This window comes from Podarcis gaigeae (genome assembly GCF_964106915.1).
Source record: "Podarcis gaigeae genome assembly, chromosome: 1".
In the NCBI taxonomy this organism is placed as follows: Eukaryota; Metazoa; Chordata; class Lepidosauria; order Squamata; family Lacertidae; genus Podarcis; species Podarcis gaigeae.
The window spans coordinates 21,424,289-21,447,773 of record NC_139678.1 but is presented as its reverse complement, the minus strand read 5'-3'; the positions used below and the strand labels follow the sequence as shown (position 1 = coordinate 21,447,773).

At 42.1% G+C, this 23,485-nt stretch overlaps 1 protein-coding gene across 2 annotated transcripts in view; it reads left to right on the top strand.

Moving 5' to 3' along the window:
• The window catches only part of PPP4R4 (protein phosphatase 4 regulatory subunit 4), a 79,881-nt gene that overhangs the window by 27,290 nt on the left and 29,106 nt on the right, over positions 1-23,485 (top strand). For both annotated transcript variants that reach the window (XM_083732758.1, XM_083732759.1), the window contains exons 3-7: positions 2,129-2,231; positions 13,847-13,994; positions 15,005-15,078; positions 19,523-19,629; positions 21,874-21,981. In XM_083732758.1, the coding sequence (XP_083588884.1) occupies positions 2,129-2,231; positions 13,847-13,994; positions 15,005-15,078; positions 19,523-19,629; positions 21,874-21,981 (540 nt within the window). The remainder of the gene's footprint in view (positions 1-2,128; positions 2,232-13,846; positions 13,995-15,004; positions 15,079-19,522; positions 19,630-21,873; positions 21,982-23,485) is intronic.

Genomic DNA, 23,485 nt, shown 5'->3' with positions numbered 1-23,485 from the left:
TGAAAGTGCCTTATAGTGAGTCAGATAGTTAGTGCATCTGGGTATACTGTCTTCAAGGTCTCAGACAGATGTATTTTCTAGTAACGCTATCTGAATTCCTTTTAACCATATATGTTGTGGTTTGAATCTAGAACATTGTGCATTCAATTATGAGTTTTTTGAGTTATGTGCCTCTTTCAACTACAAATAAGCAATGACCTTATTCTTATGTTCCTTATCTTTCTTCCCTCCCCAGCCCTTCAAAAGGACCCCAGTTGAATATCCCTAAAGTTTTTATAACATATGTTATATTATTCAAGGACAATGATTCCCCAGTATGAGAGTTGTCTAATACATATACATACATATACTATATTTCTATCTATTAGTTAAATTAGTGAAATCCAATATTCTGCATAATAGCCTGCCTTATTACCGAAGAAACCCATTCAGATTGTATGTCAGGATGTAGATTGGAGTCCGCAACTGAACGACTGTAACTGAATGTTGGTTTTCATCTCAAATTTGTCTACTAAGGGTATTTCCCCAGCACTCAAGTTACAGTTTTCCCCATATAGCATAAGGCTCAAGTGCCAGAACCAGCTATTGTGAAGCTCCTAAAATATCATCCCATGCTCATGTTATAAATTTGTCTCCTGTCCTGTCTGTAGAGAATCCCATGGGTGAGAAGAGATTCTGGAAGGAGCAGGAGTAGGCAAAGGGGAAGGGCCATAGCTCAGTGGTAGAGCATTTGCTTTGCATGCAGAAAGTGCTTGGTTCCATCCTTGGCATCTCCAGGTAGGGCTAGGAAGGGATTCCTTGTCTGAGACCCTGGAGAGGCACTCCCAGTCAGCACAGATTATACTAAGCTACATGGACCAATACTCTGATTCAGTATTATGCAGCTGCCTATGTTCTGTTCCTATGTAAGCCATAGACAATCAAAAGCATACCAGCCACTCAGTCAGTAGCAAGTACTAGCCTGGAGGAGCCGGACTTTGGACAACTCCATGTTAACAACTTGTTCCAACAAGGTCTGGAACCCAACTGAGCTGTTGTGGCAAGAATGGACAGCCTGCAGCCCTACAAAAATTGCTGGACTCCAGCTCCCATTAGCCCAGGAAGCATGGCCAGTGGTCACAGATAATGGGAGTTGCAGTCCCACAGCACCTGGAGAGCCACAGGTTCTCAATCCCTGCTTTATGGGGAGGAATATAGAAGAACCTTTTCCAGGTTCTGCTCCCTCTGGATGAAAAGGTTGGTGGATGAAGGAGGAGTATCTTACTTTGAAAGCAGAGCTACAATAATTTGTTTCCAAGCACTTAGCATCTTCACTCCTTTTGGTCACTGAGATCCAGCTCCAAGGGCCTTCTGGCGGTTCCTTCACTGTGAGAAGTGAAATGACAAGGAACCAGGCAGAGGGCCTTCTTGATAGTGGCACCAACCCTGTGGAATGCCCTCTCATCAGATGTCAAGGAGCTAAGTAGCTATGCAACCTTTAGAAGGCATCTGAAGGCAGCCCTGTATAGGGAACTTTTAAACGTTTAATGTTTTATTATGTTTTCATATATCTTGGTAGCTGCTCAGAGTGACTGGGGCAACCCAGTCTGGTGTTTGGGGTGGTATTATTATTATTATTATTATTAATAATAACTAACAATAACAATAGCAACTGGTTATTACAGATTACTCTTGCTTGTGGTTTCAGGGTTGAGATTACATTCTTACCAAGCCCCTTCAAGTTAGCATTTGCTTTATTGGTGATGCAAAAATACTACTTGCTGCGCATCTGGAAATGATAACACTTTCATTGGCTTGTAACAGTTTCTTGCCTCAGCTGCGTGTTGCTTCTGTTTTGGTAAAGCAATTAAAATGGTGTTTTAAGGATACATTTTGACTTTACTGAATGCATTTCAATCACATCGGAGGTAGAACGTTTTCGTTGGGTATTGTTATGCTACTTCTAGTTAATTAAATGAAGATTTGTGTTGCATGCACTTTTAAATTAAATTTCAAAGCGTTAAATACGTGTAATTTATGTATTGTAATGTTTAAACAAGAGAGATATGAGCAAAATTTATTTTTTTTGTCTTTTGCTAAAGATGTTCTCATTGCAAAATACTTTAAAACAAATGTGGTTTTTTACAAGTTCTGGTCAGGATATCCAAGGAACAAGCGTGGTTGCAAGTCTTCCAGTTCTGATGCGACAGAATCCTGCAGAGACGCTAAGGAGAGTCCTGCCAAAAGTTAGAGTAAGTGTAGTTTGCCTTACTTTGATTGTTGTTTTTTATCTTCTTTAAAATAATTGAATGCGACCCACATCCCATTCTTGCTAATGACAAAACTCCCATTGATTTTAACAGTTGTGAGTCAGACCTTTAATAAAGAAGGCAACAACAGAAAACATGTTTTCCAGATTGAATAACATACTCCAATAGCACTGTATTGGTAACTCTTTATAATTAGTGAATTTGTATGAGATTTTAGTTATTTAACCATATATGGAAAATTAAAACTGATAGCTATCCTGATGAGATGAATGCATGTTTATTGCATTATTCTGGGATATCAGTGCTATTGGTTTCCAATAGTTGTCTCCAGTCAATAATTTGTCTACTGGTTTATTTATGTATGCATTTAAGGCTTGCTTATACTATCCAGGGCTGAGGGCAGATTACAAAACATTTAGATTTTTTTTAACAAGGGAGTGACAGAGACAGGTTTTGACTCAAAAGGGCTTGTAATCGTACACACACACACACACACACACACACACAATGTTTTAGTTTGAAAACTTTAGACTTTTCACAAACCCTTAGGTATAATTTTAATTTCCTCCTCCAAAACCCTAAGCTTTCACCAAGAGAACTCCTTCCACCCAGTTCAAACACCTGCTCTTTCACTTACATGTTTTATGTGATCCAAAGAACCCATTATTTAAGGAGCTGTTCAGCTAGCTCTGGGCACTTAGTGTGGCCTTGGACTTGTCATTCTTGAACAATAGTGCTCCATGCTGTGTTGTAAGATGAAAAGGCCTATGGAACACGCAGAAGCTCTTTGGTACACCTAAAGTAGTGGAGGGATTGCAGACAATAGTGCCTCTGTGTAGACTGCCTGTGCTAATGGAATCCTGTTGTAGCTTGGAAATGCTTGTATAAAATATGAAGTTGTTTGAGATCCTTATTGGAAGCCATGGTCCAAGTGTCCTTCCCATCCGAGTTGAGGAAGGTGGAGACTGGTGACAGTGTCTTCTTGGTGGTGGCACTATGGTTGTAGAACAACATCCCAAGGGACACTTGAATGGTGCCTACCCTTCTAACTTTTAGGCACCAGATAAATACATTCATGGGGGTTTGGAGCTTTTAATTAGATTTTTCTTTCTGTGCAGTTGTTTTTATTGTTTTCTGGTACGCCTATGAATTTCTACTTGTATACATTCTTAATCTTACTATTTCCTTTTGGATTTTTTTCTCTAATTGGCTTTGTATGAACTAGTGTTTTATTTTTGTTGTGGCTGCTTTGGATATTTAGGATGTAATTCTATACTGCAGTCTGACACTTGAGGTCCTATAGGTTTAGACATGAGCCTTCCTATGCTGGTGGAATATGGCTATGACTCAGTCATCCAAGCCATTCTGCTTATGACATTGTGCTGTCAGAAAGGCTGAAATGGGATGGGAATGTGGGCAGCATGGCAAAGAAGCACACTTAATTTGTATCCTGCAAAATAAGTCTCCATCTCCATTGCAGAGCTAGAACCAAGAATTTTACTTCCACTGATTTCAGAGTAAGGGATTTTTTTTTTTAGCTAACAATTATGTGCTGTATGTGTTGTTTCTTTGTTGTCAAGGATTGATATACAGGGATCCTAGTAGCGGAATATAGTGTTTTTAAAAAATGTTTTTAGAAGTTCTTACTCATTTTAAATACTTTATTTTTATTTTTAAATTGATTTCTTTGCTTCTTTGCTGTCTGCTGCCATGACCCTGAGTCGGCCACTGGAGGTCGCTGCTGTCAGTGTGTTTCTGTGGCTGCCTTCATTGCATGTCCTGGTCCCTGCTGTTGGCTGCTTGCCAGAAAAGTGGCTCATGAACCTTTGAGTGGCTGATGACCCCTTGTCCTAGGTGGGTTCTGTGTGCTTCTTGCAGGCATCTTGCCTAAGGAGCTATGTAGGTTTTCTGTTCCTGTGTGTATGTGTCCTCACGTGTGGTGCTTGTAAAACTGGTTGTGAGGAGCATTAGGGGATTCAAGCCCCTGTCTGTAGGGAGAGATGCATGGGGACTAGCAGTTGGGGGAACATCATTGTCTGCGCCACTGAGGCTGATGGAGTGGGGCAGCCGTGGTGTTGTGCATGTTTTGTGTGTGGTGAAGCAGGTTGTATGCCTTAGCCACTTCATGTATGCTTACCATGTGGTGGACGCTGGCAGAATTTTCGGGGACGTTGTGGGTGTGTCTGTCATTGCTATGCTGTTTGTGTGTTTTCTGTGTTGTGTGTTTTCTGTGTTATGTGTTTTCACCTTGTCCCCCTTGGGCAAAGCATGCATGGATGCAGCAGCTGTTCCATCAGTGGAGTGGCAGCACAATATTAACGTAGAATTGCTCTGCCTATTTTTGCAGTCTCTTCAGTCTTACTTACAGGAAGCATTTCCCTTTTGTTTAAAGATTTGTTCCCTTAGATTTCCCTTTTGTTTAAAGAACTCTATTTTCTTCCTCCAGCTTTCTGTTACAAGTGTGACAACTACTGAAGGGTTCAGTTGTTTTAGTTGTTAGGTATGTGGCCTTCTAGTAAGGAAGTAGTAGGAGTCCTAATGATAAATTGCCCCCTTTTAATTGGCTGAGCCATGTGTGGCATTTGAAATCTTGCCGACTGAAGTTCTGGAACACATCTGAACATTTGTTTGTTGGTTCTTCTTTCATTTAAGTTCTGAACAAAGTGGCAATTTTCTAATTTAGCCCAAGGGCTCTTTAATATATTTCCAGCATATTCCCATCCACCTCTTTCTTCCTGTCTTTCCCTGAATTATTTGATAGACTTTAAAGGTCATCCATAATAGTGACTGTGGAGGCTTTGGGGGGAAACAGAACAAACGGAAAAGGAGTAATAATTGTAAGTGCTTGCAAGAGCCTCAGACTATCATTGTTAATAATTTGGGCTAATCTTTTTCAGTTGTCATGGCTCTTATTCTTAGGTGGTCTGCAAGTTGAAAATTACGTTGGTTTACTTTTCTTTTTAAAATGTCAAGATGAGAAGAAACCTTTGACTTATTAAAAATGTCAGCTTACTTGACTATAGTGTTGTGATATGGATATCTTCTGACTTATTACTGAAGGAAGAAGACTTCTAAGAATAGATTGACTGTGAGGTCTCCCTCAGCAGAGGAGGTGAAGAGTATTTTGAAATATACTGCCTGTTTGGGTCCTATTTGGCCCTTGGGCTTCAGGCTCCCATGTAACCCTCCTCAACTCTCACCTTTGCCCTCAGCATAGAGAAAAGGTATTGAGTGAGGGCAACCTTCTACTTTTAAATCATGAGTTCAAATAAATAGGAGGTTTCTCTGGCGCATTCTTTTGTCTTCTGCAAGCGGCAAGATAAATGGGATAGGAAGTGTACAAGCCCAGAGATTATATTCAGAAAAACAAGTGGGAGCTTAAATTTTGTAAGCCATCAAGGGTGTACACACCTAGTGTCCCTCCTTCAACCTTTTTGCATTCAGTTCTGCAGTAACAGCATTTTACGGAATTAGATTTCTCCAATTAGGTTAGATTTCTCCAATTAGGAATCCTGATTATGCAGGGTGGACCAGGAGCCAGTCGAGTCATTGGGGCAAGGGCTTGTGTGGACAGGCATCTCTTCCCAACCCATTATATGCCCACATGTACTCTTTTGTTGCCTGGAGAGGGCTTAGGCCTGTTTCAGATCCTACTCTAAAAATAGCATCCTCATCTAAAGAAGCACCTGGACAAGTGAAGTTTCTACTTCCTTGAGTTGCTGTTCATAGCAGTTGAATGTTATAATTTGAGATGACTATTGTTGCCATTAGTAGTATTGCACAAAGTTCAGGCTTGCTAGTAATTATTTATTTCACTACTGTGGCATCTAGATTTTTCAGAAGTATGTTAACATATTAAGCTAATTCATTTTGAGATTTCAGGATAGCATACAAGCAATCATTTTGGGGGAGGGGATCTAAATATAACAAAATGGCTTAAAGCACAACACATTTTGCATTCTGTCATCCTTATCCTGCTCAGCTAACACAATCAGAAAGGTCTTATACTGCTTTCAAAATATTCACAGGTTTTCTGTAGGTAGTTTCACCATTTCTTAGAAAACTTTATTTCAGTGGAGTGGAAATGGTTCTTCAACACGTTTTTTAACACACCTGACAATAAACAGGGTTCTTACTTTGCCTGGGAATGTGGTTGATAATTGGATAATCTTGCACTAATTATTATTTCATGTCAGAAAACTAGCTGGTCAGCTGATGTGGAACAGCCACGCAGTGACTTGTTCTTGGGTGCCGAATAGCAAGTAAATCCATGACTACTTTTGCCTCTCTTCTTAGATAGTATATCATTCTATTATGGCTGTAGTCTAACCTGCTCCTGTTGACATTATTTTGTCATATATCATGGGCTGAATAATGATTCTGCAGATCAGCATGGGTGGGGACTTGGCAAAAGCAGCAATTATGCCTGCCCTGTGTATCCTTCCATGCTTTATGAATCATAGTTGGGCTACCATGAAACCCAAAACTCCTCAGTCTCCCAGCTCAGTGCAGTCTTCCTATTTCACTTGCAAATGGCAGTTAAAGAGCACTCAAGCCAGGAGGCAAGAAATGAATTATTATTATTATTATTATTATTATTATTATTATTATTATTATTATTATATTTGTATACCACCCTATACCTGCAGTTCTCAGGGTGGTTCACAGGATAAAATATGTGAAGTCCCATTTGTGATCATGTTTCAAACTAACGTTATAATAGTCTGACCTTATGTAGTCTGGTTCTAACCTCTTTCACATGAATAGGAAGTGGATCTGAGCTGCAGAAATGATTCAGCTGAGCCTTTCATCCCATCCTTGGCTCCCAGTCCTTTCCACCTGATTTTTTCATGACAGGATGCAGTGGGAAAGGAGTGAAACAAACACCAAGACTTAGGGTTTCTTCCATAACTGGAACAGAAGCAAGGGGGGGGGGGCATCTTGCTGCTTCCTCCAAGGTTGGCACCTTTGACAAATGTCTTATTTGTCTAATGGGCAAGCCAGCACTGTTCATTCTGAGTTTCTTGCTATTGCAAGCTAAGCAGCTGGTATGTGGGAGAAGATTGGAAGGAGATGCTTAGTATGCATTAAAAAAGGACATGTAATGGTTTGCTCCCGGAATCTTGGGATTTATGCCACTGTTTACAAGCTAGTTAAATGTAAACCATTCTGAGAAGATGGATTTAGACAGAGGAGTGACTCATGGGCATGCTCTAACATCCTCAAATTATAATAATAACACTGGTCCTCAAAACGTTCTTATCAAGGTGTGGCAATGTGAGAAATACAGATTTTGTACTGTAAATCTATGACTCCTGGCCTGTTACATATGTTCTAAATAATAGAATTTTAGTGTAAGGTCGATTGCTTTTGTTCTGGTAATGGCTTAGGGGTGTATCCAACGCTGCTCATGTATAAACAGAGCAGACTTCTGCTTATGCGATGGGACTTCACCTTCCGCTCCTGCCTGCAGTCTGCTGTGTTCCCTCAAAATCTGCTCCAAATGATTGAAGGAATGCACTGGGACAGCTTTTGGTAGTGCAAGGGGGACTGCAGGGGAGAGCAGGGAAGTTAGGCTCCTCTTGTGTAATATTGGGTCCTTCCCATAGTTGATTTTCTTGCTGAAACTCAAGTTGGCTTAGTGCTCAAAATGTCTTGCAATCAGGAATGCAGGAAGTATGCACATTACATACAAGGATGATGCATTCTTTTATTTCAAAAAACCTGTATTTTCAAGGAGAAGGAAGTGAACATCTTTGTAAATCCTGATCGCTAGGATCCTTTTGGGTCAACAAAAGGAGTATTGCACTTATGGCAAGTTCAGTTTAAGTTCATGTGTGTTAGAGCTCAGGCTGCCCAATGGCCCAGCACAAGGTTTGGTTTAGTAACTTCACTCCTCTAGGTCACAGTTCCAAAGCTGCCATTGTTTTTCTTGGGAACAGAGAACTGACCGTCATTTGAGAAGGCTTTTTTTAGATATCATCTGTTGCCTTTCCCAAGCAGCAACCGCTATTGCACGAATCCCCATGGGACCTTTCTTCTGCGTATGCTGATACTTTTTAAAGACTTTGGCAGGCAGTCTGTTGATCATTGTGTTTATTTATATACCGCTTGATATTAAGGAAAGCTCCAAGTGGATTACAAAAATACTGAAATGAAATAATGAAATCAACAGTGGCCAAAAAGAAATAAAACATATCTAACTTCTACATGTCTCTATAGGCTTGCCTAATCAAAAACATTTTAATCAGGCACCAAAAAAGAGTACAGAGAAGATTCCTGCCTGATGTCAATAAGCAGGCAGTTCCAAAGTGTAGGTGCTGCCACACCAAAATATTGATTTCTTAGAAGTATGGATCTAGTATTATATGCTACCTATAACAGTGCCATTGGGTGGCGCTGTGGGTAAAACCTCAGCGCCTAGGACTTGCTGATCGTCAGGTCGGTGGTTCGAATCCCCGTGGCGGGGTGCACTCCCGTTGCTCGGTCCCAGCACCTGTCAACCTAGCAGTTCGAAAGCACCCCCGGGTGCAAGTAGATAAATAGGGACCGCTTACTAGTGGGAAGGTAAACAGCGTTTCCGTGTGCTGCACTGGCTTGCCAGATGCAGCTTGTCACACTGGCCACGTGACCCGGAAGTGTCTGCGGACAGTGCTGGCCCCCGGCCTCTTAAGTGAGATGGGCGCACAACCCTAGAGTCTGGCAAGACTGGCCCAAACGGGCAGGGGTACCTTTACCTTTACCTATAACAGTGCCAGTTCTGCAGATCCAAGTAGTTGAGTGGGCATAAATGAGGTAAAGTGACCCTAGTCGGCTCATGCTCCTAATCTGTTGGTGCTTTCTTGCCTTTCTCTGTCACTCTCAATTTGTTTTCCCAGTACAAAATATCTGTGCCTTGTTCTATGGCAAATTACAGGATATTTAATGGCATTCAAGTACAAAGCCCTTGTAGACATCCCTTAGTGAAAAATCAGAGAAACATGGAATTGTAAAATATATTTGAATTACACATATCATCCAGTAAAATGCTAAAGATAGCTCTTTAATCAAGGCACACAGGCACTATGGTGAACATACCTAAATCTTCTTCCTTAAAGGTGAATAATTGATTTTCCTTATAGTTTTATGTTTCATATGTTTAATTCTGGATTGACATTTCCATATTGAGCTATCATGGTTGTTTGTCTTGCATAGAGGAAATGACGTGCACACGTTCTATTCACGCAACAGCTGTCAGCAAAACCTTTAAGCTGGGATGTTTCACTTGGATGTCAAACGTTTCAATTTTGTGCCATAAATTTCCACCTTGGTGCAGCTCTTTCTATGTATCAGAGTCATCAAGGAAAGTTGAAGCAATGCACCTTTTTTATTCCTTTGTAATACCTTTGAGTAGGTTTTAAAAGAGCTTGACAGTTTATATTGTCAGCTTTCACTCTGACAGCATACTAGAAATTAGAACTTACTTAACATTTCATTTATTATATTGTTAACCATTTGAGCAGATTACTTTACCATTTAACAAATAGGTTGGTGTATCAATAAATCTCATTCTACGTATACGTATGCCTTCCTACCTCCCAGATGATATACCTCATCTTATGTGCATTTGACTTGTGCAATTTCAACTGTACACAGTGGAAGACAGTCTGGTTGAAATTGTGCAAGTCAAGTCCCAAGCAAGCCCAATAACTTACAAGCTCTTTCAATGGCAGGTTCACTTGGGGTCACTCAGGCAAGACCCACTTGGTGGGCTGGTTCTGGGACTGGTGATAATAATAATAATAATAATGATAATGATAATGATAATAATAATAATAATAATAATAATAATAATAATAATAATAATAATTTATTTGTACCCCACCCATCTGGTTGGGTTTCCCCAGCCACTCTGGGTGGCTTCCAACAAAGATTAAAAATACATTAAAATGTCACACATTAAAAACTTCCCTGAATAGGGCTGCCTTCAGATGTCTTCTAAATGTCAGGTAGTTGTTTATCTCTTTGACATCTGATGGGAGGGCATTCCACAGGGCGGGCACCACTACTGAGAAGGCCCTCTGCCTGGTTCCTTGTAGCTTTGCTACTTGCAATGAGGGAACCACTAGAAGGCCCTCGGCGCTGGACCTCAGTGTCTGGGCAGAACGATGGGGGTGTAGACGCTCCTTCAGGTATACTGGGCCGAGGCCATTTAGGGCTTTAAAGGTCAACACCAACACTTTGAATTGTGCTCGGAAATGTACTGGGAGCCAATGTAGGTCTTTCAAGACTGGTGTTATGTGGTCTCAGCAGCCGCCCCCAGTCACCAGTCTAGCTGCAGCATTCTGGAGTAGTTGTAGTTTCTTGGTCCCCTTCAAAGGTAACCCCACATAGAGCACATAGCGGTAGTCCAAGCGTGAGATAACTAGAGGATGCACCACTCTGGTAAGACAGCCTGCGGGCAGGTAGGGTCTCAGCCTGCGTACCAGATGGAGCTGGTAGACAGCTGCCCTGGATACAGAATTGACCTGTGCCTCCATGGACAGCTGTGAGTCCAAAATGACTCCCAGGCTGCGCACCTGGTCCTTCAGGGGCACAGTTACCCCATTCAGGATCAGGGAGTCCTCCACACCAGCCCCACAAGAACAGTACTTTTGTCTTGTCAGGATTCAACCTCAATCCATTAGCCACCATCCATTCTCCAACCACCTCCAGGCACTCGCACAGGACGTTCACTGCCTTCACTGGTTCTGATTTGAAAGAGAGGTAGAGCTCTCACAAGATCTCATGGGACAATGTGACTTCCCGCAAAATCTCATGGGAGCATCCCTAGCACTTTTAGAGCTGGTGTGCCAGTGAGGCTGAAAGCTTAAAAGCTCTTTTCTTACTGGGTAACCCCAAGCGGTCCCGGAGTGAAAAGAGCTTTTCAGCTCTTGGCCTTGTTTGCTGGGCAAGGCCCACTCAGCACACTAGCTCTAGGATTGCTGGGGATGCTCTCTCTCTCCTGCCCCCCCATCAGCCACTTTAGAGGAGGCAGGCTGGCTAGCTGCAGGGCAGCTCCAAGGGTTTGGCTATACGCAATTTTGGCATATACACATAACCCTTGGAACCGAACCCCCATTTAAGATGAGGCATTGCTGTACTATAAATGTTCTTTCTATATCAATAATTTAGGAAGTAAAGTTAAATATTGGCCTGTACATTTTAGATGTCTCTTCTAGGTATGCAGTAGATTTGTATCTCCAGCTCAGAGGCACAACACATAAATTGAGATGAGTTCTGCTTGATTTGTGGTGACAGACCCATGCTGTGCATGGAGGAAATCACATGAATATAGAAGCCTCACTAAACAGGAAAGATACCTAAAGCCAGAGTTAATGATATTCAGTACAAAACATTATAATCCATTTACATCTTTGCCATACGGATGTCTGATACACAGGAGTGCTTTTGGTTTATTTATGCCATTTATTGTTTATGTGCGTCATTGTGATAGACTAATTGTGTATGGAGAGAGTGCGCCTCTCTAGACACTGTATGAAGACCCACACTGTATTGCAGGAGAGTTTGGGCTGCACTTTGCTGGGGGCAGGGCAGGCAGGTGTTGCTCACACTGCCACATTTCCCCCTACTGAATTTACCTCTCCCCACCACAAGTGGAGTGAGTGGCAGCTATTCTGCAGGAAATAAATGAGTTCACTCAGTACTGGTTAAGAATCCCCATATCCTGCCCCAAGTTAACTCCGTATCTGAGGTGAGGCACAGGTTTTGCCCCCCAAACTGTGTTCCACATTAAAAAGGTAAAGGGACCCCTGACCATTAGGTCCAGTCGTGACCGACTCTGGGGTTGCGGCGCTCATCTTGCTTATTGGCCGAGGGAGCCGGCGTACAGCTTCCGGGTCATGTAGACAGCATGACTAAGCCGCTTCTGGCGAACCAGAGCAGCGCATGGAAACGCCGTTTACCTTCCCACTGGAGAGGTACCTATTTATCTACTTGCACTTTGACGTGCTTTCGAACTGCTAGGTTGGCAGGAGGTGTTCCACATTACAGCCCAGTTATTTTGTCCAATAGAATTTAGCAGGATCAATTGAAAACAGAGCCAGATTCCATACACAACAGAATCTTGGGAATATACATACTGGGTGAACTCTCCTCAGCTTGTTTGAGAAATGGCTTTGTATTTTGAAGGTGGGTTTTTTTTTGTGGGTGTTCAAGAAAAAGCTTGTTTGTTTCCAAGAACTCTGTTTGGGTTAAGCACTGTGCATGCATGCTGATTGTGCTGCAGCTTATCAGATTGCCCACTGTGAATTGTAATTCCCAGCACCAGCGATGGCTGAAAGTCACTTGGAAAGTGAGCCCCCATCCCACAATGCCAAAAAAAGGACACCAAGGAGCAAGTGGGGGGGGGGGGGTTTAGAACTGGTTGGTGGCAGCATTAATATAAAGTTTTGTTAACAAACAATTCATAGAAGTGATCTGAGTGGCAAAGATGCCAAACAATAGTGGCTCAGTTTTTTTGTTTGCATTTTTTAAAGCCAAGAAGAGTTTCAGCAAGAGTAAGGGGTTAATATTAAAGAACAAATGTACATCCAAAGACAAAGCAGCCTAAGCAGCCTTGACTGCTGAACTTGCACATGTAGCAGAATTCTAGTTCCAGAAATTAACTTTTGAGTGAAACGTGTTATAATTCATATCACTTGAGAATTAGCTGGATTATTTTGTATTCCAAGCCAGGAGTGTGACCAATACACAATATTGGGGCTATGATATATATAGTTGTGTGTGTATATGGAAAGGAACAACCAGTGTGAGTTTAGGTAATGAGGATGGGCAGAAATTGTTTGTTTATTTAAAATATTTATATGCCTCTGTTCATACAATGCCCCACAGCTGTTTACACGATTAAATTATAATAATAATAATTCAGCAAAATCAAATAAAGAAAATAAGAACAAGAACAAGGCAGGTATGGTACATGAATTTTTAGAAGATTTATAGCAGCCAACTTTAATGTTCATAGGCCATATTAGTGTCAGGACTGCCACAGAGTAGGACCTACTTTTGGTGGAAACGATCCAACCCTTTGATGAATGTTGCTGTTTATCAAACCAGCGGTGAGGTCGGCCTGAATTCTGGTTTTTATTGGCTTTTTTCCATGAATAGTGATGTGACAGTCATATATAACAGAGGTACATAACATTGGTGACCAAATCAAATGTAGGCTGGATTGTATTCTGCATGCACATGGCACAATCTAAAATGGTAGCACCCATTGGATTGAATTTGATAGGATATTTGTGTGCATGTGGGTCAGTGAAGGGGGGGGGCAGAAATGAATAGTTCAAAACTGAGCTTCTTCTGCCTAGGCAAGAAACTAATCAAAACTAGCTGGGCAGTTTATATCTGGCAAAAAGAGAGGATTTAAGATGAATTATTAGCACGTTGCCTTGCATTCTCTTCTGGTTTTATAAAATTAGGGTGCATTTTGTCTGGTACAGATAATTTTTGGCCTGACCATGCTCTTTCTTGCTGTAATGGTTATGTTTGCCTTTCATATCTATAAGCCTCACTCTTTGATTTAAATCTTCTTCTCTCCCCTGCCTCGGATTACACAGGAGGTCCTGCCTGTTGCAGGGGTGGAAATGCAGTTAACAGCTGCTGTTTCACTTTTGACTATTCTACAAGAGGAGTCAATATCCATCCATACTTACTCCCACTCCTTCCTACACATCATCCTACAGAATCTGGAGCACAGAGATGCAGGTCAGAGGCATGACATGCTACTGATTTCTTAGCTTGCTATGCTTTTTCTTTGCTCAGTGATATACTATTTAAAGCAGTGCATGCACCAATAAAAAAATAAAACAGTGCCATAGTGCGACCTTGCCAACACTATGTATAATGCAGTATGCAGTTGATTACCCAACACCTGATTTTGAAGTACAGTAGAGCTTTAAGGGCCTTAGCTTGAAGCTCCTAGTCTACATTCCCCTTTAAGTGATCACTGCCTGTGCTTCGGTTCAAATAGCCATGAATTGTATCAGCAGATTTAAAACAGATCTCATGTTGTGTGTATGTGCTCCGGAAGCTGACTTGATTTTGTTAGCACAGTCCAGAAGAAAAATAATGTCCTAGATCAGGAAACAGCCCTTCAGCATCCCAGAAATGTTCTGTTTTTTAAAGATCTACGCAGGAAAAAACTGAAAATGCTTCTGCTATTCTAACCTGCATCAACAGATGTATTGTGTCCAGATCAAGGGAAGTAATAGTACTGCTCTATTCTGCCTTGGTCAGACCGCAGCTGGAATACTGTGTCCAGTTCATACCAGGCCACTTGCTTCTAATGAAAAAGATGGACAAAAAGCACTCCCAAACTCCAGACCTGATCCTTTCGGGTGAGTGCAGGCCCCTCCAGAAAAGGTGGGTCACCATTCACCTGGGAGGGCAAACCCACTTACTAGCGGTACTTTCATTTGGCTTAGATTGAGACTCAGTTTATTGATCCTCATCCTATCCACTGCTGCAGCCAAGCACTGTTTTAGCACCTCTGCTACCTTGATGAAAAAGAGAGTTGCATATCATCTGCATATTGCTGACACATCGTTCTTTAACTCCAGATGACCTTCCCTCAGCAGTTTCACGTGGGTGTGTCCATCCTCATGTTAGTTGCTATTTAAGAGCTTGGTTAATTGAGGTCACAACCTGAAGGAGCTTCTTGGAATAGGAATATGATATAACATGTATATATCTACAGTCTTTTTTGTACCTCACAGGTGTCAGTAATGCATGGCTGGAAACCCTTCTTGCTGCAATAGAAGCTTTGCCAAAAGAAACCATCAGACATGAGGTAATTTTGTTTTCCTTTGAATATAACAGACAAAATGAATACAGTCTGGGAAGTGGGGAGGATGTAGTGTGTCCTATAGTTTTCTGAACATTTGGCCTAACAATTTTATTTAGAGTCAAACTATGCATGCTGTTCAATTATATTTGATTGATTAAAAGCACTTACATACCGCTTAATATTACAGAAAATTCCCAGCTGTGTGCTTCAGGCAACAAAATGTAGTTGACTCCAGCACTGTGCTATTGAATTGCTATAGGGCTGCTGCAGCAAAGTCCATCCATCACTGCTGTCTGTGAACATAAGCCAAAGTAGGATCCCAGTTCCTGAAGCCACTTCTGCTGTTAATGACACATGTTCCAACTTCCATCAGCTCCAGCCAGCATCACCAACGGTCAAGGATGATAGGAATTTTAGTATTAATCACAGGAGAGCCACAGGTTACCCTTTCCTGCTTCAGGTGTTCTTCCAGCTGCAAGGGAGCCAGTTACCTGTAAGGGCTCCTGTGTGACTAGGAGAAGATCTGAATTCCCTCATCCCCCTGGAGTAGTGCTGATTCCATGGGAAGGACCCAGTAAATAGGTTTCACACCCCTGTGCTTGGTTCCTCTGAATATTCTCTCAGCCCCACTGGAGCTGTTCACAGATAGGTTGCTCTCGTGTGACTGGGAGAACATCTAAAGGGCACCGCAAGCGAATTTCAATCCATTCAAAGACAGCAGTGGTTGAGGCGAGGGTGTCTTGCTGGTGGCACTGCATTACATCTGCCACGATGGACGAAGTAGGGGTAGCTCTGGGTTGGTAAGGGTGCATGCATCTGACATACTGATTGTTTTAAAGCAAGGTTTCCCCAAATCTGGGTCTCTAGCTGTTTTTGGACCACAGTTCCCATCATCCCTGACCACTGGTCTTGCTAGATAGGGATGATGGGAGTTGTGGTCCAAAAAGAGCTGGAGACCAAAGTTTGGGAAACCCTGTTGAAAAGCAAGCATAGACAACATGTGACCCATCTAGTTGAATGAATGCAGCTTAGCAGGCCATGTGGCGGCCTGCCATTTTGGTAGTCTGGTGAGCTGTTCTTGTCCAGCTTGGTGAGTCACATGTTTGTTTGTTTGTTTGTTTGTTTGTTTGTTTGTTTGTTTGTTTGTTTCAAAAAAATTATACACTGCTTAATTGCCCCCCAAAAAACTCCACTCTCAAAGCAGTTTACAAAAAGATAAAGCAAAAAAATCAATAAAAATTTGCAGCCATACTTTAAAACATACAGAAGTTAAAGTACTAAAATAGATTAAAATTCTAAATTGGTGCTTAGAAATTTGTGTAGAGCAGTTGTAAAGGTTGAAGGCACAAGGTACGTGAGGGTTTTTGAACAGTCAGAATATCCTGTACAAATGTCAAATATTATTGGCATAGGAATAGTTCTCAGTATGTTGTGCACACTCCATTGTAAATTCTGAAATGGGGCAGGCATCCTACTGAAGGAAAGCTGTATCAAATGAATGGTTGCATAGGAAATGAAATAAATGACAAGAATTTTTAAAAAATTCAATCAAAGGGTGAAAAAACTATAAACTTTGGTTTCCGGAGGTGCAAAGCACTTCTGGCTTTAAAAAATCCACTTAAAAAATTAATTGACTTCTTGCATTTTCTCCCTGGAAACACTGTAAAACAAGATAATATTAACTTTAATGAGTAGCGTTGCGCAGAATATAATTGGTAAGATGTTTGTAGCTTCGTGTCAGGTATGGCATATAGGCCTTTTCATAATCTAATTAATTAGAGTAGACGAAAGCACTCTGGAGTTTCATTTGCTCTAAATGTCAAGCCTTCCTTTTCAGGTTTGTTTCTGATTTCACACATTTCATTCACAGACGCTTCCCCACAGGCCACTCCTGAGAGAGAGATAACAAAATGGGGATGGCTTACGGTGTGCTCAGACCACTGTAATCTTTCAAGTGGTCTGCAATAGAAAATAACATGAAATAACCAGTCTGTTTTATTTGTTTGAGGCTGGGGTTTTTTGAGCACTGGGTTTTCTTGTGCAGAATCATATGTCCTGTTAAGGAGAAGCAAACATTCAGTCATTGTTCTGGTCAGGAATCTCCCCCGCCCGCCCTCCCCCCCGCTTGTTCACTGCATCAAGACTGAAATTGAAATAAGTGGATGCATATTTATGGCAGTGTGTGTAGGTGTTGGGTGTGGGATGCAAGTATGCAGATTCAGCATTTATTATTGGGAATAGCCTGGCAGGCCCTAAAAACAGGGAAAAGCCACATCCAGACATTTGAGTTAGGAAACAGTACTTCTGCTGTAGCAGTTAAGAGAGGACTGAGTGGGGAGCCATATGGAGGTTGGGGGCAGGTCAGCCACCAAAACTAACGTAGATGCAGTGCTATTTTTCTAGAAAAAGAGGTGCCAGAATTCACCATGAACACCTCCCTTGTTCTCTTAGAATGACAAGGGACCCACCTGAGAGGCAAGTTCCAACTGAAAAAAAGCCCTGCCTAGAGGCTTCCAGAACAAATCCATACATATAACTGCACAAACTGGACTCAAACCAATGGCACCAAGTTGCAAGAAAAGAGATTCTGACTAAGCATTTGGGAAAAAAAACTTTCTGACAGCAAGAGTTGTTTGGCAGTGGAACAGACTCCCATGAGAGATGGCGGGCTCTCCTTCCTTTGAGGTTTTTAAGCAGGGATTGGATGCCCATCTGTCATGGAAGCTTTAGCTGAGATTCCTACATTGCAGGGGGTTGGACTAGATGACCCTTGGGTTCCTTCCAACTCTATGATTCTATGAAATGACCACTCAAAGAGCTGCAGTTATCTCACAACAATCCTGTGAAGTAGGTTAGGCTGAGAGATAGCGACTGGCTAGTGAACTTCATGGCTGAGAGGGGATTTGAGCCTGGGTCTCCCCAACCATAGTCTGAAACTCTTAATGCATTCCCCAAAGAAAGAAGTGTCTCTGTTTTGCTCTTACCTGCTGCCCATCCCATCAGGCTGTCCACGTCCATCAGAAGTGCCCATGTGGCACTCCACAGGGACAGGCACGAGCCTCATAAATGTTTTATTTTTGCTTCATCTTGCACTGAGTGCCACCTGCCATCCTGAGAGCAAAAGAACCCTCTGCTGTAAAAATCAATACACATTGTTCCCTACCATTCTCCCACCCACCCTATTCCTTTGTTCTCAAGATGGCGGTTCATTATATTGCATGCCCTGTTAAACGAATCACCAAAGGAAGCCTGTAGGTTAGGGCTGGATGCCTGGAGGCTTTGTCAAAGCAGAAGACAGATGATCACTAAGTAAATAGGGCGAATGGGCTGAAGCAGAGCAGATCTTGGCAGAAAGATGGCCAGGTATGTGGGATATACAGCAGCTTGGCATTTTTCCTTCAACATATTTCTCAGAGTGAGGACCTAAGGGAAGATCTGAGGCTTTTTAGGACTGTGTGAAATTCTTTCAGTCCCTCTTGTCGCCTCTTAATTGCAGAGTCAGCAAACAGCAGTATCTTTTAATAACACTTGCTTTGGGGGTGTCCAAGGGCAGCGTATAGCCTGGCAGCAGCTCCATCATTTTGTTGCACTGCTGTGATGCTGCAGATTGTGGAGCTCTTTGGTTTGGCTGCAAGACTCCCTGGCTCCAGACCCCAGGCGCTTTAATGTGAAGCCAGGGAATGACAAACTGAAATGAAGTCAGAGTACTAGTCTGAATTCATCTATAAACAGGAATACATAGATGTGCTGGTTTTTTTCTTGGCCTCTGGACTGCATGAGACTCATGTCTACAATTCTCACAGAGTGCCTTGTGGGAGCATTCCCATGAATGAAAACTGTAAAGTCAGAAGTGGTTCTTGGTTTATGTGATTCTTACTGCAGATAACTTACATGTTCCTAAATATTTAGAAATCATTTACAAAGCAACATGCTAGTCCCAATTAGTGGGAGTCACAAAGCCTCTGACAAGAAGCACAGAATTGAAAGCATATAATAGTGTTTTGAGCTACGATGCTCTTAATTCACTTTAATGTTGTTAATGTATGTGTTCTTAATGTACTGTGAAAAGTCATCTCCTGGAAGGGGGGGGGAGTGCTACTTTTGCAATATAATTATAAATGTCCTTGTCCTGTCTTCTTTCTGATCTTACATAAGGAGTACAGCTAATTTACACCAACATTCCCCTTAGTCTGCATTTTGGATTTTTTTGGAACTAACTTGAAGGCCAATAATTTTCTTACATGGAGGTCATTCCTCTGAAGGTGAAAGAGTGTACCCCATTTTGCTTCAAGTAGGGTGTGAATGTTGTAACTTGCAAGAATGCTGACTGGGCAGCTGATACTAAGATCAGTTTTAATATGTGAAGTGGTTCTTGATTATTTTTATTGTTTTTCTTCTGTTTAGCCCTAGATTTGCCATTTGAATTTCTTCTTCTGTTCCCCCATAGATCCTGAATCCTCTTGTTTCCAAGGCACAGCTTTCCCAAACACTTCAGTCTCGCTTGGTTAGTTGTAAAATCTTGGGGAAATTAGCTAACAAGTTTGAAGCTCATATGTGAGTAGCTTGTGTGTTTTTCAGATGTCCTAATAATTAAAACTTGCAGAAAGGGAAACAAATTGACCTGCTTTTGTGTTCTATGTGTAAATGAGCACTTTGTCAATTTATTTCAAACTGTATATGGTGGACTCAGTCTACCAATGCTGCTGCTGTGCATCCTTATCCTTTCTCCAAAAGCTCACCAAAGTGGCACAGCATGAGTACTTCTTAGGCTGTACCCATAATAAAGACCACAGTTTTTTCTCACTCTTGGCATGATCCAAAAAGGTGTTCATCTGCACTATTGAATTTTCAAGGTCCCTTAAATGAATTGTCCAATTTCATCCTGATTTCCATAATTTTCCTATTGGCTGCCATGTTTTTCTATGGGATCGTTTCCAAACTCCTTGCCAAGACTGCTGCCCCATATTAGAGATTGTGGATAAAATGGTAGCATCCCATTCTGCATGAAGCCAATTTCAGTAACACCCAGGGTGTTCCTTTTTCATCTGCAAATGCTACCTTGTTTGTTCCTCTGATGGCCTTGGGATCTCTTTGCTTGTCTTAAAATTTCACAGAATAATAAAAATGTCACAGCAGATGCCCTGAAATTTATTAATGTTGGGTCCAAGTTCACAGTAGTCTTGTTTTAAAGGTGGAAGATCTTACTGTCTAATACTTTTTGCCAGTTTGCTTTCAATTTCTCTGCAAAACTCTATTATAATCCCGCATAAAGGTTTATTTTGAAGGCATGCCCTCAGCTGTGATGGGTACCCTCTAGCAACTGATTATTTATCTTCTGTCAAAGTCAGTGAAGGCCTGCTATTTCTGTGAGGTTCTGCTGCTGAATTCACAGTAACGTTTTGCTTTATAGGCAGGTATCACAGTTCTAAATATTTTTGGTGGCGTATCCCCATGTGCTCACCAAATGTTAGATTTTACCAAAAGTAGGCTGATTTTGGAATGCCACATCCTGTACTCATGTGCTTGTGCACCAGATTTTAGGATTAAGCTACACAGCTGGTGCCCAAACTCAGTCCCTTTTTTGTAGCTATACTGATAGGGATGCCTGAGGAGTGCCAGCTTCACGATTTCTGATATGAATGCACCTCCTGGACTAATGTAACATAGATAACTACTGGATTCCACACTTTTCTGATGGTTGTAGCACAGTTCTCAGCTTAAAACATGTTTCAAGATGCACAATATTGACACTTGTGAATGATGCAAACAAGTAATATACTGAATCGTCCAAAACTATTCAGTTTGGGGGCTGGTTCACATGACATGCTAAGCCGCAGCCTCTCTGCCGCTTCCGCCCTGGGTCACTCCCTCTTCCTTCCTCCTGGGGGGGGGGCAGTGGTGGCCACAGCAGATGTGCCCCCCCCGTTCAGCTCAAGGGTGGCACACTCATGAGCGTCCCTTCACAGACCTCAGAGAGAAGTGGGTGCTGCTGCCCCAGAGGCCTGGCCCTGTGTGGCCGCCGGGACGACATAACACCAGTCCTGAGAGACCTGCATTGGCTCCCAGTATGTTTCCGAGTACAATTCTAGATATTGGTGCTGACCTTTAAAGCCCTAAACAGCCTCGGTCCTGTACACCTGAAGGAGCGTCTCCACCCCCATCGTTCTGCCCGGACACTGAGATCCAGCGCCGAGGGCCTTCTGGTGGTTCCCTCATTGCGAGAAGTGAGGTTACAGAGAACCAGAGGGCCTTATCGCGGGTGGCACCCACCCTGTGGAACGCCCTCATCAGATGTCAAGGAAATAAGCAGCTATCCTATTTTTAAAAGACATCTGAAGGCAGCTCTGTTTAGGGAAGTTTTAAATGTCTGACGCTGTATTGTTTTTAACTCGATTGGGAGCCGCCCAGAGTGGCTGGAGAAACTCAGCCAGATGGGCAGGGTATAAATAATAAATTATTATTATTATTATTATTATTATTATTATTATTATGGCTTCCCTTCTTGTGGCTCTGGTCTTTTGATGGGGGAGCATGTTGTGGGGGCGCCTTTTTTGCCTCTCCAAATATGCCTGGGGCCATGGCCCCCCCAGCCCCCCATGCTACACCACTGGTCATACTTATATATTCCTAAAAATTGCAGTATCTCCCTTACATGTTACTTCATTATACAGAACTCAGAAAGGCAGAAATGCAGTTTATATGTTGAATGTTATGTGATGATTAAGGTTTTACTTTCACAGTATTCAACTTGTACATGTCAACTAAATGGGGTGGGTTTTTTCTGTCTATTGATTTTAGAATTAAAAGAGAAATTCTTCCACTGGTAAAATCACTCTGCCAGGATGTAGAATATGAAGTTCGTTCCTGCATGTGTCGGCAACTGGAGCTTATAGCTCAAGGAATAGGGTGAGCATAATTACTACAGAGTGGAAATGATTTCAGAAGATTAACGGTGTAAATCAGGGTGGGCAACCTGTGGTCCTCAGCCTAAGCCCTTTGCGAATGATCAGCTCAGGAGGAGGATGAAGGCAGTAGCAGAAAGAACAAGAGAGAAAAGGGGATAGACATGCCTACTGCTGGCTTCAGTCCTATTCTCAGTTGACCCCAGCCACTCTTAGAAAAAAGGTTGCCCATGCCTGATCTGCAGCAGAAAGTGCTATGGCCCCTTAGAATATACCAATTTTACTCTGTCGTCTACATATACACAGGCGAAAACCTACTTCACCAGATGTTTAAAATACTGGTACAAAGTAGTATAGAAGAAAAACTAATATACCACTCCCTACCTATATAGACACTCCCTGTGCCCAGTGTGAATCACCTACTGCTCACCCGCTGCCATATATCTTTGCTTCATTTGCTTTCTAACTCTAATAGTCTGCTTCCTTGGCCCTCTTCCTTTAGTTCTGTCTCCCTCCCTCTCAGTTTTGCACACATTCTCAGAGTCTCATTGCATATCACATGCAGCCAAGTGTATCTTGTATTCACTGGTTCCTCTTCCTTTTCTCCTTTTCATAGTAACAAAAACCAACTTCTAAGGCTCCTAGTTTGGGGAGAGAAGTTGCGGATGCCTCAAAGTACCATCCCGGTTGTGTTTTGCCCCATAGCAGAAAATATACAGGCACCTATATCTTTTGTGTTGCAGGATGAAAAAGCAGCCTGGGACGTGGGTTTCAAAGAGAAAAATAGCCCAAAGTAAAGGACTTTTCTTCTGCTGAAGATCACAGCCCCAGAGGCTGCTTTCAGTTAGAAAAGAAAATATTGGACAAATTATGCATGCAGCTATTTGTAGTTTGGCCCTTCTCAATCTTTCTCTGGCTCTCCCTTTTTTGTTAAACATGTTCATGTCTTTCTACTCCTTAAAAAAATACCCTGCCTCTTAACTTTCTGGTCCAATGTTAGGGTGCCTTCTTGGTCCTCCATCTTCTTAACCTGCCTCCTGCATGCTTTTCTACCTCTGACATTTCATGCTCTGTCTCCATCAAGAGATTGACCTGCTGCTAGCTGTCCTTGATTCCTTCTCCCTCTCCCACCTCTGTGCCCTCTGCCTCTTGGTCTGCAAAAGCTTCCTTCTCTGCTTGTCAAGGGATTTCCTTTCTGCATTCCAAGTCTTTCCTCAAGGTCCAGTTCCTCAGCAAAGCTATTCCTGCCCCAGCATAATTTCACCTTATCTGGCTTTATCGCTCCCTTGTCATCTTTCGTTACCTTCACTTTTATCATTCCTGTTTACATCTACTTACAATCAAATCTCACTAATTTCAGTAGAGGAAGCAAACCTACATACACACTCCTTTTCTGTGTGGTCTCTCTGGAAATGAATACAACAGTGGACTTCCTGGTTCATTGGAGGCTTCCTACTTTTTCTATGCATTCAGACAATGGGAGATAGGACTTCCTGGTTTGGCTTGAA